Source organism: Clupea harengus, chromosome 22 (genome assembly GCF_900700415.2).
Source record: "Clupea harengus chromosome 22, Ch_v2.0.2, whole genome shotgun sequence".
Lineage (NCBI taxonomy): Eukaryota > Metazoa > Chordata > Actinopteri > Clupeiformes > Clupeidae > Clupea > Clupea harengus.
Window position 1 is genome coordinate 10,342,271 of NC_045173.1, and position 19,260 is coordinate 10,361,530.

At 45.1% G+C, this 19,260-nt stretch overlaps 1 protein-coding gene across 4 annotated transcripts in view; it reads left to right on the top strand.

The window, feature by feature from the left end:
* The window catches only part of wdr17 (WD repeat domain 17), a 28,442-nt gene extending 12,219 nt beyond the window's left edge, over positions 1-16,223 (top strand). For 3 of the 4 annotated variants that reach the window (XM_031559550.2, XM_031559548.2, XM_031559551.2), the window contains exons 12-30: positions 376-540; positions 861-1,063; positions 1,517-1,666; positions 1,827-1,957; positions 2,264-2,389; positions 2,636-2,791; positions 3,493-3,557; positions 3,677-3,809; positions 3,909-4,003; positions 4,166-4,265; positions 4,395-4,534; positions 5,066-5,086; positions 5,300-5,411; positions 6,628-6,769; positions 6,933-7,035; positions 7,136-7,237; positions 7,498-7,596; positions 13,820-14,003; positions 14,783-16,223. In XM_031559550.2, coding sequence (XP_031415410.1) covers positions 376-540; positions 861-1,063; positions 1,517-1,666; positions 1,827-1,957; positions 2,264-2,389; positions 2,636-2,791; positions 3,493-3,557; positions 3,677-3,809; positions 3,909-4,003; positions 4,166-4,265; positions 4,395-4,534; positions 5,066-5,086; positions 5,300-5,411; positions 6,628-6,769; positions 6,933-7,035; positions 7,136-7,237; positions 7,498-7,596; positions 13,820-14,003; positions 14,783-14,902 — 2,347 coding nt within the window. In that variant the 3' untranslated portion in view covers positions 14,903-16,223. The remainder of the gene's footprint in view (positions 1-375; positions 541-860; positions 1,064-1,516; positions 1,667-1,826; positions 1,958-2,263; positions 2,390-2,635; positions 2,792-3,492; positions 3,558-3,676; positions 3,810-3,908; positions 4,004-4,165; positions 4,266-4,394; positions 4,535-5,065; positions 5,087-5,299; positions 5,412-6,627; positions 6,770-6,932; positions 7,036-7,135; positions 7,238-7,497; positions 7,597-13,819; positions 14,004-14,782) is intronic. The other variant, XM_031559552.2, reaches the window with a different exon arrangement.
* Positions 16,224-19,260: the final 3,037 nt, after the last annotated feature.

Sequence of the window (19,260 nt, forward strand, 5' to 3'; positions counted from 1 at the left end):
TTCTACAAAATGTCCTGTGACATGCCCCGCCCAAAGCGCTTTCATGCTTAGATTTGCAAAGGGGCAGGTAGCCAAAATATACATCAGTACGTACTCCAGCACTAACCTGGAGGCTCTGTTTGAATAATGAATGTTTTGAAAACAAGAGAGATCTCCTGTCAAATGCCTCTTTGTTCTTGTTGACTCTCTCTGGGCAGTCAGGGGTTGTGCTTGCAGCTCATGTTTCTCTCCCTCTCCCTGTTGCTTCCCACCTCTATCTCTTCATCTCTCCCTCTCTCTCTCTATCTCTATCTCTCTCTCTCTCTCTCTTCTCTCTCTTTCTTCCTCTCTCCCTCTCTCTGTCTCCTCTGCCCCTCCCCCGTAACGGGCTCTCAGAGATATGATAGCCACAGGTTGTGAAGATAAGAGCGTGCGCGTGTATTATCTGGCCACCAGCTCCGACCAGCCCCTCAAAGTGTTTACAGGGCACACGGCCAAGGTGTTCCACGTGCGCTGGTCCCCACTGAGGGAGGGCATCCTCTGCAGCGGCTCAGATGACGGGTAATGAATCATTTACTAGGGCCCTATTCACACAATCCCACCACTTTAACTCTGACCCTCTGGCCCCAATGGGGCATTTCCTCATAGGCATGCTATGAATAGTCATGCAGGTTTCATGAATCGAACCATTCTTTCTGTCATGATTTGAAAGTTGGCTGAAAAATTACTATTCTGGTACTATTTCCATTGTATGAGCCAAGATTGCCATTTCAAGGCATTGCATACTAAACTGTATCTACCCTGCTCTAAAGCATTCCAATGTGTGCGAGCATGAGGCAAAGTGAAGGTACGGGCATCTATATTGAGTGTCATCCCTGCAGGACGGTCCGTATTTGGGACTACACGCAGGACGCCTGCATCAACGTGCTGAGTGGGCACACGGCGCCCGTGCGGGGCCTCATGTGGAACACGGAGGTGCCCTACCTGCTCACCTCCGGCAGCTGGGACTACTCCATCCGTGTGTGGGACACCAGAGATGGGACCTGCCTGGACACCGTCTATGACCACGGGGCTGACGTCTACGGTGCCGCATTTATACGTCTCACTCGGACCTCACATAAATGATAGGGATGCTGTTACACAGGGATGCTGTTAAGACAAAAGCACGCCACATTCCTTGTTGCGCCACATTTTATGGCTGCTGGTCAACCAGGAGGAATGAATATATGTTTTATCTGAAGCATACCTAATAATAATAATAATAATAATAATAGTAATAACAATAATAATAATTCACACAAACTTGTTGACTTATTGTCAACAAAGATCTCCCGATCAGCACATGTGTCCCCTCATAGCTTGTAGCTTTGTCTCACCAGTTTGAATCATGTTTGTGCTAGCACCAAAGAATACCTTTTCTTGCGTAAACCTATGGAGCTTTCTCTTGTGTGAATCTGTCATCGTGTTTAAATGACTCCACTCTTCGAGACTGTGTTACATAATCAACTAGTCTAATGGTGTCATTTCCAATCTCCAGGCCTTACCTGCCACCCGAATCGGCCCTTCACCATGGCCTCCTGCTCCCGAGACTCCACAGTCAGACTGTGGTCTCTAATGCCCCTCATTGCTCCCCTCCTGGTAAACATTCTTACTGACCACAGCTGGGATGACATCATTGGGAACACAGGTTAACATGCATGCTATGTTCTGATTATGGATGTAAATGTGAATCGCCGTCTGAATAATGCATTGCTGGTTATGTGTTAAGAATCTTACTGCATAGGTTTATAAAGCATCATGGGAATTGGAGTCCTTGTTTATTCTGTGCCATGCTCCTGCTTGAACAGATCGTGCCATGGTGCCTGGGGCGGCTCCGCTCCTGTGTGGAAAAGTGTCTAGGGACATCAAACAGGAACTGGACAAACTCAATGGTGACCTGCACACAAAGAAACTGACGCGGTTTTCTGAATGTTTTTCTGTAAGTAAAGTGTTTTGAGGTACACATTTGTCTGAAATTATTAGTGTGATTCCTAGAAATGGAGTAAAATCGTATATTTGTGAATAACAATACCTTAGTAAATTTAATCAGAAAATAAAAAAATGTGATTCTCAGGAATCATACATTCTGATAAAGTGCATTCCTATAGTTAAGTAGTAGTACGTTGTTTTGGATAAAATCATAAATACTTTGTGGGGTAATTACTTTATAACTACTAAAGGCAAATGTACTGATACCCCTGTGTAAAACGTAAGTGTTTATGAAGCTTGTCTATCGTCTGCAAAGCCTCCCGGCGGCAGCCATAACCTGTGGAACTTGGTGGCTGTGATCAATGGGCAGGATGACAGCTTACTGCCCCAAAGCTACGGCCAGGGCATCATGCACATGAAGCACCTGATCCGCTTCAAAACCGTGAGTCCCACCGGCATTCACTCCAATGACCTGTTAGGCCGCCTCTCAGTCCCATTAAAACCTACCTGTTCTGTGACATACATTTTGGATGAAATCCAACGTAAATGTGTAACTTGTATCTTGTTCACTCATGTAAAAAATAATCTTTTTGAATTAAGTCTTGCATAAATCTAAATTATTTCTACCTTACGTCAAGGTGATTATTTGCACTATTTATAATTCTTTATGTATGTTTTTCCCATACAGTCAGAGGCCCAAGAGCTGACGATTGTGAAGATGAGCAAGTTTGGAGGGGGCATTGGTGCCCCTAGCAAAGAGGAGAGGCTGAAGGATGCTGCTGAGATCCACCTGAGGCTGGGTCAGATTCAGAGATACTGTGAACTCATGGTGGAGCTGGGAGAGGTACGACAACACACCACATTTATTGTATACAAGTATACAATATGCATGTGACAGCCAATTTCTACAATTAAGCAATATAGTACGAGTGCGAGTGTGGTAGGTAAGGGATATTCCCACGGGTGGTATTCAGCCATAGCCACGAGGCCGGAGGCCGAGTGGCGCAGGCAACAACAGCCGTGGGAATATTCCTTACCTACCCCACTCGCACTATATTGCTTTTATAAAACAATTTTATAGTCAACCAATTAACATTTAAACACGAAGTTATTGATTAAAAATGTTTTTATTTCGCCATTGTTTCTCCGCAACAAAAAAAATGTTCCATTGTCAACGTCTTTTGGAATTATAAGAACTTTTAATTAACGGTTATTGCTTAATTGTATCAACGTGCTATAGAATGTTTCATCGCGGAGTGATTTATTATTAGCTGTGAAAAGTCCGAGTTGGGATGTCCTGGGGTATTCCAACTCATGGAACGTCTCTCGTCCAATCAGAAACAGCTAAATAATTTGATAGAACCCAATTGTTTTATAACATTCCTTGACTGCTTATCTTACCTTGCATTAAGTACCCTACTCTACTGCGGCATGATTACCTGAGAATAAACCGCCATTTTGGAATAATGACGTACCGTGCATCCATGCTAGTTTGACATAAAGACTTTGAGTGCAGTGTGAAATATTTTCCGTTTGATGGTTCAGTGGGAGAAGGCGTTATCAGTAGCCCCTGGTGTGTCGATGAAATACTGGAAGAAGCTCATGCAGAGGTAAAGTCACAACACTATCATTACATTTAGAGATTGCAGGCAGATATTTTCAAGATAAAGCACTACTGGACCATTCTCTGTGTGGAGTTAACTCGAAATGAACTCTTCAATACCCACAGGAGAGCAGACCAACTGATGCAAGAAGGTAATGATGATGTCATCCCCTACTGTGTTGCCACGGGCGACGTGAAGAAGCTGGTGAATTTCTTCATGTGCAAAGGCCAGCTGAAAGAGGCTTTAGTAGTAGCACAGGTACCGAGGATTGGAGCAAGGTCAGGTCATTTTATTATGGCTGTCTTCTGTTTGTATGGCACTATGTATTCACCTATCGCTTGCTGTTTAACTCAATAGGGTGCCTGTGAGGGGAATATCCATGTGCCTCAGGCCTTGTCAGTAAACAACAACGCAAGCACAGACAATGGCGACATACTAGAAGCGTATAATGGGTTAGTACTTTATGCTTATGAGACGGTTTATTTAATCTTTATTTAATAACTTGTGAAAAGTGTGCCCTTACCCTCTTCATCTGTGTCTCCATCCCTTTCATGTCTTCCCTCTCTCTCTCTCTCTCTCTCTCTCTCTCTCTCGCTTACACACACACACTCTAGGCTTCTGCACTGTGTGTGTAAAGAGTTGGCAGAGTGGTATTTCCAGGATGGACGCGCAGTGTTGGCAGCCTGCTGTCACCTGGCAGTGGACAACACAGAGGTGAGGTATAGTGGAGATCCATGGAGGCTGCATTCATTTTGAATAGACAGATATGTTTCAGATAAAACTGCAAAAGTTTCCAAGCAGGTGCAGTTTCAGTGTGATGGGTATTTTTCTCCCCCACCCCAGTTGGCAATGGCTTCGCTGATCCGAGGTAATGAACTGGAGCTGGCTGTGTATGTTGGGACTGTGCTGGGAGAGGTGGCAGCTCAGGCCACCCATTACGTGCTGGAGCTCTTGGCCAGGAAGTACATGACCATGGCGACCTGGTGAGACCTCCTCACACTCACTCGCATGTGTTAACAAGCTAGTGGATGGCTTAGATATGTGCTCCATGGGTTGGGGAGAGTACATTAATACTTTCTGTTGTGAGATATGTTGTACCCTTTCCCTTTAAGTACATTGCAAAAACCACATCATGAATACAACAGCCTTGTTTCGAGTAAAATCCAAAACAAAAATATTAGACTTTTAGTTATGGCTTTTAGTAGCCTCCTCTGGTCATTTGGAGTATTGCATGGATGACGTGATCTGTCCATTCCCATGAGCTCATTCTCTGTTCATTCATCTGTGTACTACGCACTACTATAACTAAATGTGATAAATGTGAATGCATTGTTTTTATGATAAGAAATGTTAATATCAATTTGCCATCATTTGAACATTGCAGTTACAAGTTAGGCTACTTGTACCAGAACACTGTGTTCATTTCTTGTGGTATTACATCAACACCTTCATCGTCACACTCCTCACCCTCGCCAATGTGTTTTACCTCTCTATTCATTTCCATTTCTCCGTAGCTTTCCATCTGTGGCAAACAGGTAGATGTGGACCATGCGTTTTCCATTGCCTCTCTGCATACATTTACAGCAGTCACTGCTTAACTGGCAGACACATGCTTTTAACGTCTATACTTAATTTCGGTCCCTGTAGCTTTGCCCACCCTGTCACGTGTGTTTGTACTGTGTATGTATGAGTGTGTGTTTCCTGAAAGGCACAATGTGGGTGATGCTCACCACCTTTTCTCCATTCAGGGACCTGGCATGTCAGCTTCTCCAGATGATCCCAGACAATGAGATCCTGCTCGCCAAGCTGTGTGCCTTCTTCCCAGGCAGCAGGGCTGAGATTGACGAGCTCCACGAGAGGGTGAATGGACAGTTATCCCACATTAAAATTACATAAGATTAACTACATATATATATAGTAGTATATTTATATAGTAGTATATAGTAGTATATTTTATCTATTGACAGCCCTAATATATATATTATATATAGTATAATATATGTCAATAGATGAAAAAAATTTTACTAATTAATCTCACATTTTGAAATTCATTAATCTAGATTAATCGCGATTAAAAGTTTGTTTGTCTGTTTTTTTTTTTTTTTACTTCCAATGAAAAATATCTCAATTTCCATACATTGTCAATCAAATGACCTGTGACACCCAGGTAATTGTCATTGCTGACTGATGTCCAGTGGTCACCAGTGGGGGTGACGGTGGCAGCTTGCTCGAGGAGCTGAATTTTTCGTGCTCTCTCGCCGTCATAAAAGGAATGTATGCGAGACACAATGGTGCCCCTCGACGGTAAATCATAAGAGTTGTCTCCTGAAGCAATTCGAATCACCTCAGTCAGCCCAACGTCCTTAACTATGTTGATGGTCCGACAGTCACCGGCAACCCAAACTGCTAAAGCGTTGGTAACCTTTTCACGGACTGGTCTAGTTATTTTACTAGAGAAGTCGTAGAGTGTGGGTTGGCGACCATCTAACCTGGGACTGCTTTCTGTCGGGTGCTTTGCATTAAGGTGATAACTTAAAGACGAGCTGCTTCTGTGATAGCTAAATTCAATTTGACAAATGCTACATACAACTTTAGTTTTGTCGATTGTTCCGTAATTTTGCCTATTAAACAGAAACTTTCCGCCCAACAATCCCTCAGCTCTCTCCATCTTCAACTACGGCAGTGGTTCTCAAACTTTTTCTGTCATTCCCCACTTTGAACAAGGGGGGCTATTGGTAGGCCAAGTCCCCTACTTACATTGCCCGAGGGGACACAGGTTCAAGTCCGGCCTGATGTAATTTCCCAATCCTCTCCCCACCTCTTCTCCGCATCGCTTCCTGTCATAACTTCATAACCATCGAAATAAAGGCATTAAAAAAAAAAAAAATAATAATAATTATTTTTTTTAAATATTTGATCGCGTTAATCGCGGCCGCATTAATCGCATAGATTAACGTGTTAACGCTGACAGCCCTAATATATATATATACTGTCATATTTTGTTTGTTTATGGTTTAACGCAGAGATGATCAAATGCCAGTTTGGAGGTTGTAATGGCATTTTAAATGTTGTCTAGTGCGGTCTGCCCACTCTGGAGGAGTGCAAGGACTTGGCAGAATCTGCTGAGAGTGATGGGGACGTCTTCAATGCCGTTAAGTATCATTTGTTGAGCCCAGAGCCAGAGAAGGCCTTACCCATTGGAATTGCCTTTGTGAAAGGTATGTAATTTGTTTTCATAAGTGTGGAAGATTTCCAACATTTCCATTTCTATATTAGAATAATAATCCACAAAGTTAACTGTTAACCAAACTATAACCTACCAGTAAATGATTCTAGACTGGGGGAGAAACTCTAAATCTAATCATCTATCTTTACCCACAGAACAGTTGACTGGTTCGAGTTGGACCGTGGACTCCCTCTATCCTGTCCTTGACCTGCTGGGCTACATCCGGACAGACCGACTTGTCCTCCCCAAGTGTAGTGAGTAAGTGAGCGACTGAGCCTGAAGAAAAAGGCATCGAAGTCTCTTCTTAAGTGAGAATGGGTGGGAGTGTGAATTGATTTTTTAATTTTTTTTATTTCAGAAATCGCAATGAGCTGCTCATCCTCAGTGGCTACATTGGTGCACTACTGGCCATCTCAAGACAATACGTCAGCATTGTGTCTGCACTTTATGAGTATACAAGGTAAGATAGTCAGGAATAATGCTCCCAACACCAACTAATAACAATAATACACTGTACATATACTGAATACCCACAATAATATACACTGTACGCATACTGTATACCTACAAAAATATACACTGTATACCTACAGTATTTGTCATTTGTTATTGAGGACGAGTGAGTATATACTTTTCTTGATCTACCATTTCATATCCCCCCTGCTATCCTCCTCCCCTTTTTTCTCTCTTTCTCTCTTTCTCTCTCTCTCTCTCTCTCAGTCAGTTGCTGAAGAGGAGAGAAGTGGCTGTTCCTTTACAGATAGAACAGCTCTCGGTGGAACTAGAGGCTTGGAGGGCCTGCACGCAAAGTGTAGTCAAGTGGGTATAACACAACAAACACATGCGCACACACACACACACACACACACACACACACACACACACACACACACACACACACTCACAAGTAAGAGCCATCACCAACATTGCATACAAGTATATGTATTTACACACTAATACAAAAAAGGGGTAAAGATGAAAAGAGGAGCAGAGGAAAACAAGAACCGCTAATAACCTTTACGGCAGCTACGGCTTGACTTGTCTTACGCAGAGGTATGACACAAACTCAGCTCTCTGAATGAGTCTTTCATTAACATGAGAGATAGAGAGGCAGAATCACACAGCGGGATCCTAAAACCTTGCAGTTTGTTAATATTTCTTAACTTTGTGATTGATTCATTGCCAAAGCTGCACTCATATCACATATATCCAACACCTATCTGCTGTCACTACACTTTCACACAAAGAACCCCAGGGGCCACTACAATGTGTTGCTACCCCCGCAGGATGTTCAAACACAGACGCATATAGCCTGCAGGGGTGCCTCTGTCCAGGATGAGATAACGTTGGCTGGGGGGGGGGGGGTTCTATAAACAACATGTTCCTTATCGCAGTTCACTGCGATATAACAGTATAGTACATGACACTAGTCATGGGCCTAAATCGAAGCATTTATCCATTCACGCCTGAAAGGTCGCGAGATTTGTCTGCGCTTACTCCTGAGCCCGCCCCCTCAGGAGTCTATAAATTCAATCACTCAGCACAAATCACCCTCTTTAAAAAACTTCGCAAGATGAAGTGCCAGCTCCGAGTACATCCTCTACGCTACCAAGTCAAAGAGTTTTGTGTGCTTTTTGCTCTCTACGGGTTGGTGAGTTATTCGGGTTCTTTAACCCTCACTAGCTCAGGGCGCTGCAAAATTCGTTGACTCAACTTAATTTTGGAAGTAGTAGCCGCTATCCTAGCTGCCTAGCTGGCTAAGTTTCTGACTAGCCTGCTAGCTTGCTAACAACGTGTTCGTTGCTAATAGTGTGCTTGTGTATTAATACTTTCTTCTACTTTCAGAATAAAGATGTCCAGACACTACCCCGACTGCGGGCACACCCGTGTCAAGGGTGACCGCCATCGTCGGTGCGTGACCTGCCTTGGCAGGACCCACGCAGAGGTGGCGCTCTCAGGCGCCGACCCTGTCTGTGTCATCTGTGCTAGCCTGACGCTAGCCAAGGCTACCAGGCGCCTTGCGCTATGGGAGCGCAAGGACGCAGAGGGGGCTGCACTGGCTCCATCCGGGGCTTACGCCCCTGTAGGACCGAGTGCGCCTCCAGCCGTGGGCACTGTGAGTGTGAGCAGCCGCTTAGCAGCCGCAGCTCCACCCTTTACCCTCTCCCCGTCGCCGCCACTTGCTAGCCCTAGGGCCGCGGGCTGCGAGGCGGTGGAGCTACCACTGGTCGAAGTCCTGCCCGAACTGGAGCTGGACTTAGGACCAGATGATGATAGTCTGCTGGACTACTCCGATGAGCACAGCTCAATCGCAGAGGCAATGCAGACAAGCCAAGACGTTAAGCCGCTGGTGGATACAACCCCTACTACGTCACGGATTCTGGGCCAGCAACTCCACGAGGTTGCGCTGAGAGCAGCCAGCTGCCTCGGGCTCCCTCTCCCTCCCCTCCCAGTGTGCGGTCCTCGCTGCTGGATGGGGAGTTTTATGCTGGCCCCGCCGCACCAGTACCTAGTTCCATCCCCTTCTTCGATGAGGTGCACGAGGAACTGCAGGTGACATGGGCGACCCCCTACTCGGGCCGTGCCCCGGTGCCGGGGTTCGCGCCATACATGCAACTCCACAGAGCTAGTGAGAGCGGCTACCTCTCCTTCCCTAAGGTGGAGGATGCAGTAGCGGGCTACCTCTCGCCCGCATCCCCCACGATGCGCCTCGGCCAGAAGCCTCTCCTGCCTACGCGGGTGGCCAGGCACCAGGCTCAGCTGGCGGAAAAGGCCTACTTGGCTGCAGGGCAGGCTGCCTGCACGACCAATACGGCGGCGCTGCTACAGCGCTACCAGGCGAAGCTCCTGACTGAGCTAGCCTTGTCGCTGGGGGAGGATCACACGTCGGTGGCGGAGCTCCGTCGCGCGACGGATCTTTCGCTCCGACTGACCCGGTGCACCTCACAGGCACTGGGGAGGGTGATGGGTACCGCGGTGGCTACCCAGAGGTCCCTGTGGCTGTCACTAGCAAAGCTCTCTGACAGGGAGAAAGCTCCGCTCCTCGATGCCCCGGTCTCTGTCCAGGGCGTCTTCGGTGAGGCCGTTGACACAATGGCTGCCAGGTTTGAGGAGCAACAAAAGAGCAGGGAGGTGTTCCAGGCTTGGATGCCTCGCTCTAGCGGCCCGGGTGAGACGTCCTCTTCGGGACACACCACGCCCACACAGGGCCAAAAGCGAAGCGGGTTCCGCTCGCCAGCTCCTCCAGCAAAGGCGAGGCTGGCAGAGACACCTCTTCCGCCCTACAGCCCAGCCTGCAGCACAGCAGCAGCCAGCTGTTACTTTCTGGTCCCCAAAAAGGACGGGAATTATCGGCCAATATTAGATCTACGTGTGTTAAACAAAGCACTCATGCCGCTACGGTTCAGAATGCTGACCCCACGCCGGCTTGTGCAGTTCATAAGGCCAAACGATTGGTTTATCACGATAGACTTAAAAGACGCATATTTCCACGTTCCGATCCACCACAGACATCGGAGATATCTGAGGTTTGCATTCGGAGGAATAGCGTACCAATTCAACGCACTCCCGTTCGGCTTAGCTCTGGCGCCGAGGGTATTCACAAAGTGCGTAGAAGCAGCCATCGCCCCATTACGTCTATGCGGCTTACGCGTATACAATTATTTGGACGATTGGTTAATAGCTGCTAATTCAGAGGCCGCAGCGGTGCAGGATGGCCATCTAGTGGTGGCGCACCTGTATCGACTGGGCTTTGTGATAAACAGGGAAAAAAGCGTTCTGTGCCCAAGCCAAATTACGCATTTCCTAGGCATGATTCTAGACTCCACTTCCATGGAGGTCAGGCTGTCTCGAGAACGAATAAATGCCATCAAAACATGCGTGCGCCAGTTCCGACTGGGACAGTCAGTCTCGTCGCTGTGCTGCCAACGCCTGTTGGGAATGATGGCTTCAGCCGCTATCGCACTCCTACTGGGGATGTTGCGTATGCGGCCGTTCCAAATATGGTACCTGTCTCTGAGGCTCAACGCAGTCACAGACAGGCACCGCAGAGTAATGGTGTCCTCCAGATGCAGGAAGGCCCTGGCAATCTGGAGAACCCCCTGGTTTCTCGCTGCGTCGGGCACTATGGGCATAGTGTCGCGTCGCGTAGTAGTGACCACAGACGCCTCCACCAAGGGGTGGGGGGCGGTCTGCGAGGGGAGAGGCGTGAACGGTCTCTGGTCTGTGACAGAGGCCACGTCTCATATAAATGTGTTAGAACTACGGACAGTAGTCCTGGCTCTACGACACTTTCTGCCCAGACTGAGTGGTCAGCATGTGTTAATGAGGACAGACAACACTGCGGCCTTTGCGTATATAAACCGTCAAGGAGGAGTGCACTCCCAGTCACTGCACCATTGGGCGACTCGCCTGCTCCTGTGGGCAGCGAGTCACGTCCTTTCCCTCAGGGCAGTTCATATTCCAGGTCACCTCAACTACGGTGCGGACCTGTTATCGAGGGGCGACCCTCGAGCAGCAGATTGGTGTCTACACCCACAAGTGATAGAACAGATCTGGGTGCGTTTTTTCAGGGCGCAGGTGGACCTGTTCGCAAACAGGCAGAATACCTGCTGCCCGCTCTGGTTCTCGCTAGGGGGCGACAACCCCCCACTGGGCATAGACGCGCTGGGCCACCAGTGGCCAGATCTACGCCTATATGCTTTTCCCCCAATTCCACTCCTCCAGCAAGTGCTGTGCAGGGTAGCGGACGAGGGCAGAGAATTGATATTGATAGCCCCCCACTGGCCCAATCAGCCGTGGGCGGCAGATCTAGTCAATATGTCAATGCAACAGCCCTGGGAGCTGCCTCTGCGGAGAGACCTCCTAACGCAGGCGCACAGGACAGTGTGGCACCCCCATCCGGAGCGGTGGCGTCTCAGGGCCTGGCACCTCATAGCGTCAGGCCTATCGGATGCGGTGGTGGCTAGAATACAGAGTGCCCGAGCTGTGTCGACACGGGCTCTGTATACGCTGAAGTGGCACAGTTTTGAACGATGGTGCGCTGCGCGTCAGCATGACCCCATTAACTGCGCGCTGGGCGTTATTCTAGAATTCCTACAGCAGTTGTTTGATGAGGGGAAGGCGGCTTCCACTCTCAAAGTGTACCTGGCTGCCATTTCAGCCTGCCACGCAGGCATTAATGGCAGTTCTCCTGGCAGTCACCCGCTAGCGTCACGCTTTATGGCGGGGGTGAGACGGCTCAGGGTGCCAGAGAGACACCTCATACCCTCTTGGGATCTGCTAGTTGTGTTACGTGCTCTCACAGGGCCTCCGTTTGAGCCCCAGGAGACGGTGGACATAAAGTTTGTCTCTTTAAAGACTGCGCTGCTACTGGCGGTGTTAACGTCAGCAAAGCGCGTTGGTGACATGCAAGCCCTGTCAGTCAGCCCATCGTGCCTTCAGTTCTCGATCGCTGGTGACAGAGTGGTTATGCAACCTAATGCTGCTTACACACCTAAAGTGGTGGTAACCCCATTCCGCAATCAGGTGATTGAATTAGCAGTTTTCTCGCCTCCTCCTTTTGCGTCAGCAGAGGAGGAACGTTTGAATAAGCTCTGTCCAGTGCGCGCTCTCCGCTGTTACGTAGAGCGCACTAGAGCTTTCAGACAGTCAGATCAGCTATTTGTATGCTTTGGTGCACGTGCAAAAGGCAGACCTCTATCAAAACCGAGCCTCTCCCGTTGGATAGTAGAGGCTATCGTGTTGTCTAATAAGAGCTTGTCTTTAGATCCCCCGGAGAAGTTGCATGCGCACTCTACGCGGGGGGTCTCGTCTTCCTGGGCCTTACTAAAGGGTGTCTCAGTGGAAGATATTTGCAAAGCTGCAAGCTGGAGTTCTCGCCACACTTTCATTAGATTCTATATGTTAGATGTGGCTGAACCTAGTTTTCTACATGCCGCTCTGCAGGCGAGCGATCTCTGAATCCCCTGGCCTGAGAACGATATATATGATAAGTGTGTTCATTAGTGTCTACATGTTATGTTGCACATGAAACATCCCAGGGTGTTTTCCTACGGGCGCGGGATCACGGATCCCGGTCGCCTATGATAAAGGTTGCCCTGTTAAAATGTTCACCGCCAGCTGCCGTATGAACCTCTAGGGGGGCAAAGGCTTCAATAAAGCTGGTGTGTGTGATTGGCTGCCACTGTATTATCACGCGGGAATGTATAGTGTCCCATACTGTTATATCGCAGTGAACTGCGATAAGGAACGTCTCGGTTACTTACGTAACCTCGGTTCCTTAAGCAGGAACCAGATATAACAAAGTTGGCGTGTACAGTGTTACCTTGGTTTGATATTCTTGCTCAGTTTTTCTATCCAAGGGTGATTTGTGCTGCGTGATTGAATTTATAGACTCCTGAGGGGGCGGGCTCAGGAGTAAGCGCAGACAAATCTTGCGGCCTTTCAGGCGTGAAGGGATAAATGCTTCGATTTAGGCCCATGACTAGTGTCATGTACCATACTGTTATATCTGGTTCCTGCTTAAGGAACCGAGGTTACGTAAGTAACCCGAGACATTTCTCATCATCTGTCCACCAAAATAGACAGACACATACATGCGCAAACATGTTTCTCAGCAAAATGATGCAGAACTTTTGTGTTGTCCTGAGGAGAGCCCCTCAATGTTGTTTGGTGGTCTTGAACAATGGTCTTCAGCATCCCCAATGACGCGGTCCCTAAATAAGTGATGCATCCTTAATCTGCACTAAGTGAGGCATTAACTGTGATTAGCAGTGACAATCTCATTCACATGTATGCACTGTAGCTATGAGTAATTCAAATGATACAATTAGTATTAGTCCCATTCTATTCTGATCCAACACATTGTAGTATCAGGCTGACAGTGTTATTTTGATGAAGTACAGACAAACACACATACCTTTGGGGAGACTTGAAATGATTTAACATATGTAATAATTTTTTTTGTTGTTTGTGTGTATCTATTTTACTCTCTCTTGCGTTCTCTTCATCTACTTCCTCTCACACCCAAACTCATCCCCAGAGGACCTGAGGAAGCACCCTACAGTCCTCCGTCCGAGGCCCAGAGAGAAGAGTACGCTCAGCTGCTCAGCAGGATCACGGAGCAGCCCCACCTGGGCCTGCAGGGCCCTGACTATGTGACCGGCTCCAACCTGCCCAGTCACTCCGACGTCCAGATCTCCTGCTTCACTGGAGTCAGGATACAGGTCAGCTTGTCCTTTTTACAGTTTTAGCTAGGTATAATGACGAGGTAATTACTAGATAAGATGATATAACCCTACACAACCCAAATGGCAACAGAATCCCTTCTGAAAACTATTTTTTTTTTTTACAGAAGCTCAGTTGTCTTATAAGGAATGACGACAGCCATAACATTCTATGATGTAAACTTTCTATGGTAGCTTGACGACAGAAATATAATGCCAATATGGTCTTATTATTTTACATCTCAGTTTCTCAGGCATGTCTTAGGCGCAGATGATTATCTAGCTGCACATTACTGAGTGGTAACAGCATAGTGCAATATGGAGTCCTTCACTTACTATTCTTGCACTGATAAAGTGTGAAATCATTTGAGGAAATCGTAAAAGTAAGTGGCTTAGGCCAAATATATTCTGGAACATCTTGCACTAGTTGATCGAACAGACAGACAGTTATTTTAATAAACCCTCTGCATGTGTGCATTAATAAACACACTGTTTTGCATGCATTAGCCCTGCATTTATATGTCTTATTAAAGCAGTGCACTGGCTGAAGTGTCCTTGAATTGCTAAGCATTCTACCTATCCTGCAACTGAAACAATGGGTCATAAATGACAAGTGCCCATCTGGACTGAAGCATTGTCCCCATGGGGTCGTAAAACTAAACCTGACATCCATGCATAAACAAGCCATGGCTATGAGGTATTATGGTCTGTAGTATATTTTGTAAATTAGGATTCTGGGTCATGGCAACTCACAGTATGTCCAAAATATTTTAATATAGGGTCCAGTGTTCTTCCTGGAGGACGGGAAGTCTGCCATCTCTCTGAATGATGCACTGATGTGGGCCAAGGTCAACCCCTTCTCCCCACTGGGGACCGGCGTGCGCCTGAACCCCTTCTGATCCAGGACAGAGGCCAGGAGTCGGGTTGGCATGGCAACATGCAAACATAGACGTATAGAAGCTGCGATTCATGACAGAGGGGTTGTTGCCAGTCGGGATGTAAGGATGGTTTGGCAATGGACAGCAGGGGTTATGGAATGACATAAATGTTCTTACAGTGTTAAAAAAAATGTTAATGTGCAGAAGATCTTTTTCTAGTAATTACCTTATTAAAGGTTAAATCGTGACAATTTTCAATAGTTAACACGTTCCTATTTTTGCTGCAATAGTCTTCAGTCATTTCATTTGACTCTTGTGTCCAGAGCTGATGGAGAAACAGGAGCCAGAACACAGAGCAGGCGCATGGCAAAGTGTCTGCTTAGGCATGAATGTACATGTTTGGTTAGTTGTCAAGGAGCGTATTGCACTGCACTGCTTTGGGTTCTCGTTCGCTCAGTGTGGAATGAATTGAAGTGAATATTCAATTCAATTTTGAATGAGACGGTGTAAGTACTGACCACAACTGCATTAAAAAAGCTTGGCATGGGTGTCTTGTCATGCGTATAACTGGCAATGTACTTTTATAGAACACATTTAGGCAGCCGAGATAGGATGTCTCAAATATGGTGTACCACAGCTATTGTTTTCTTGTGCTGCATTGCCATTTCAGGGATGACTACCAATAGAGACAAGCACAGATTTGGTTGAGGAGGAGGAATCTTTTTTTTGTTTTGCTGCAGGGAATGATCATCTTCTTCGGACTCTATCATAGAAAGTTATCATGGCCAGTCATTTGTGGGCTGCATTTCCCTGGAGCTTTTGGTTTGTCTCTGTGATGTACCTTTGTTCAAACTGACTGTACTTGCTGTGTCTTCATTCAAACTCCCTTACTGGAACAGCTATCTTAGTTTAGGCAATATGACAACCACTGTTTAAATAGAGGGACTAATGTTTTTGTGTTATGTCCCTTTGAGTGAAATACCTGGACCTGTGCCTTAAGATGGGGAACAAGAAATGTATCATTGCTATTTATATGGTGTGGTCAGAACATAAACAAAATAGACTTTTAGGCAAACTGTATATAGATATATTTGCTATTCGCCATAGCTTTACAATGAAGATTAAAGGAAGCAGACATGACACTTATGTTTTACACATGATTTCAGAACTCTGAAATGACATATGCATATTGGTTTGAGACCAATGTATATTTGTTATTTGAAGAGTTAAATTATTTTCATACATTTGCACTGTGATATGTATTTATTTGTATATTTTTCACCCTTTGTTTCCTCTGCATCGAGATGTACAGAGTGTAAATGTCATTAAATTTCACAATGCATCCAGTGTGATCCAGTCTATTGTACGAGTCTTAGTTTTGGGGACATACTGTGTAACGTATGTTTTAAGTATGGATTGGTTCAACACTGCCACATCAGAGGCTGAATCATCTTATCCATGACAGGGTGCTGGTGGGTATTGTCATGACATTAATATGCCAGCAATGATGAAAAAAAGACTGGAGGGTTTTTGGAGTACTTCAGCAAGTTGTCCTTATATTCTGATAGATCTAACAACAGTCAATGCTCTGAGGAAGGAATATTTCTGTGACTCATGAAGTCTCTAAAATCTCAATTAGATTAGAGCTGCAATAACCAATCAGTAACCTTCCAAAGAGAGAGGATAGAATCCTACAATGACTTCTACAATCTTAAAAAATGCTAACATCGCTTTCATTGTTAAGCATTCATGGATGCCAGAACTCTGCCAATACAACGTGTGAAATACTATAGCAAGGCTGTAACTCTGACTGTATTCATATTTGTACAGAGTCTAGAAATACAATCTCAGGATACAACAACGCACAACTGGCTGTAGACAGTGGCAACATGCGCTGTAAAGTATATCTTCTTCAAGAAATTGGATTTTATTTACTTCATAACACTACTAGTTCCCCACATTTTATACAACTTGTAGTTCTCAGATCCAATCGATCTTAAAATGAAATTGTTGCCAGAGTAAGTTCAATTCAATATTCCTTCTAGAATCTACACTTTTGATTTAAGTTTTAAGGACGCATTTTTCCCCGTTTAGACAACCTAATCATTCAATTTAATGGCATGTTGTGGTAAATTTCTGGTGCAACTTTGACCTCAGTATTATTATTTTTCATTTGATAATTTCTGTTGGTTTTCATGCACTCAAGAGTTGAGTGCTCTTAAAGTAATTATACCTGCAACCGTTATAGGGAGGTGTGTGCTAGATATAGGTTTAGATGTATTACCTATTCATGATGTGTGCATATCAAGCGCATATGAAAGAGCTTGACTTGTGAGAGGAGACTGCTCATAAGAGTAAAGCCTCAGGCTCAGCCCCAGATTAGAGTTTAATAATCTGATTAACAGATCAGATTGATATACCTGAATTGATAATGGAGCTTCCAAAACATGGGCTGTTCCATTCATGTGACCCATATGAACCAAAACTTCATTGGCTAGTCATACAATGCTCCATCTTTAGCCCCTCCACCTTTCACCTCCCAGTAGCCTTTGCATTGAGATGACTAAGCTATCACCAAATACAAATACAAAAGCTTGCATTGATCTGTGGCTTACTAAAGAAATATTGTTAAAGCTAGATCAACATAATACAACGGTTAAATATGTGTAGTAGCTGTAGTTGTCATTACTTGGTTAACTTAACTCATGCGGTGAGTAGTAGTCAGTTAGACTTACCTAGAAAGTTAAGCAAGTTGATGCAATTTAAGGAAAATCAACACAAACTGTTTTAAAAGATTTCAAAGATTTTAAATTGAGACAGTGCCTCAATTTTAACAGTGTACTCCAACATTATTTCCTCCATCCTGTCTTTCTAAAGGACCAAACATCTGCAGCTCATGGACAATGAGACCTGGGAACTGAACCCTTCCCATTGGCCCCCCGTCAAGTTCAGCACTGATCTTCAGATACTGCTGGGAACCGAACCCTTCCTATTGGCTCCCATTCATGTTCAGCACTGATCTTCAGATACTGCTGGGAACCAAACCCTTCCTATTGGCTCCCAGTCAAGTTCAGCACTGATCTTCAGATACTGCTGCCAGTTAATAGGTCACTACTTGGCCTCGATCCCAAATGAACTTCTAACATGAAACATAGTGATCCCACAGATCAACAAGCACAAGCATCTAGGTAAAACCAGACATAGTGAAGCAGAATTTATATTTTGTTCAAAGAGATAGATAAAACATCTGGATGATATACCCCCATATTAGGATGTTTCCCACACTAGGCACTTTTATACCTAAGATTGAAATTATTGTTTTCATACACCTACATTTCAGCAGTTCAGACTTAAATTGCCTGGCAGTTTTCCTATTGGACAATGTAATCATCTGCTTATCTGCTTAGCAGTAATGTTAAGCCCGAGTCACACTGAATTACCTCTCTTCATGAAATGTGCAACACAAATACATTTGTTGTATTCATATTATTCCAAACTAGATTTTTTCTCAGCCAAGTATTCAGCCTTTTTTCTCTTCAGCAAAGAAGACTTCCTAAAAAAAAATAAAAACTGAGATTGAATGGAGCATGAAACAGCTCATGGTTCTTTAGTTGCAAGAAATGAAAACGTATCGTATTCTGATTATGTTCATGTGCTAAAGGGTTTTTGATATGGCATATCCCAAGTGATAACGTAGCCCAACAAGAGTTGAAGTGACACTGCAGGAGTCACCTGTTAACACCATGGACACTTGTCAGTTATTACAGGGTGGACTGGTGGAAGGACTGGAGGAGGAAGAAAGAAGACATTTTGTAGCGCTTATTTGTACAGCAGTATCAGGTAATTAGGCTAGTATTACGAGGCATAGTTATCATCATATTTTTTTATACAAGGGGTATTTCAAACCTAAAATTTGGAATACATTCATAGAATTTTGGAATGTTGATACAAATCTCTGTGGATAAATGAATGAATGTTAACATTGACATTTCAAATAACACATCTCTACCATATAGTAATTACATCAGACTCCCACTTATGAGGCCTGACTCATAGATTGCATCTTTGAAACCTACTGCAAATACAGATTGCATTATTATTTTCAACAATGCAAACACCATATCTTGTTTTATCACAACAATTAATACAAATGGACCAGAACACTGGAATATACATTTCAAAATGTGCCTTATAGGTGGATCCATATGGGTTGATGTTCAAATGTAATATTTACACCTCTTTTGAAAGGTAATAGACAAATATTCTGAGGGGAAACTTGTGGGCTGACCTCTCTTGCCATCAGTGAATGTTCATGTTGTCTTTTCACTGCACAGGATCAGAGAAAACTGGGTGCTTGCTGCACACCCTGTAGGACAGAA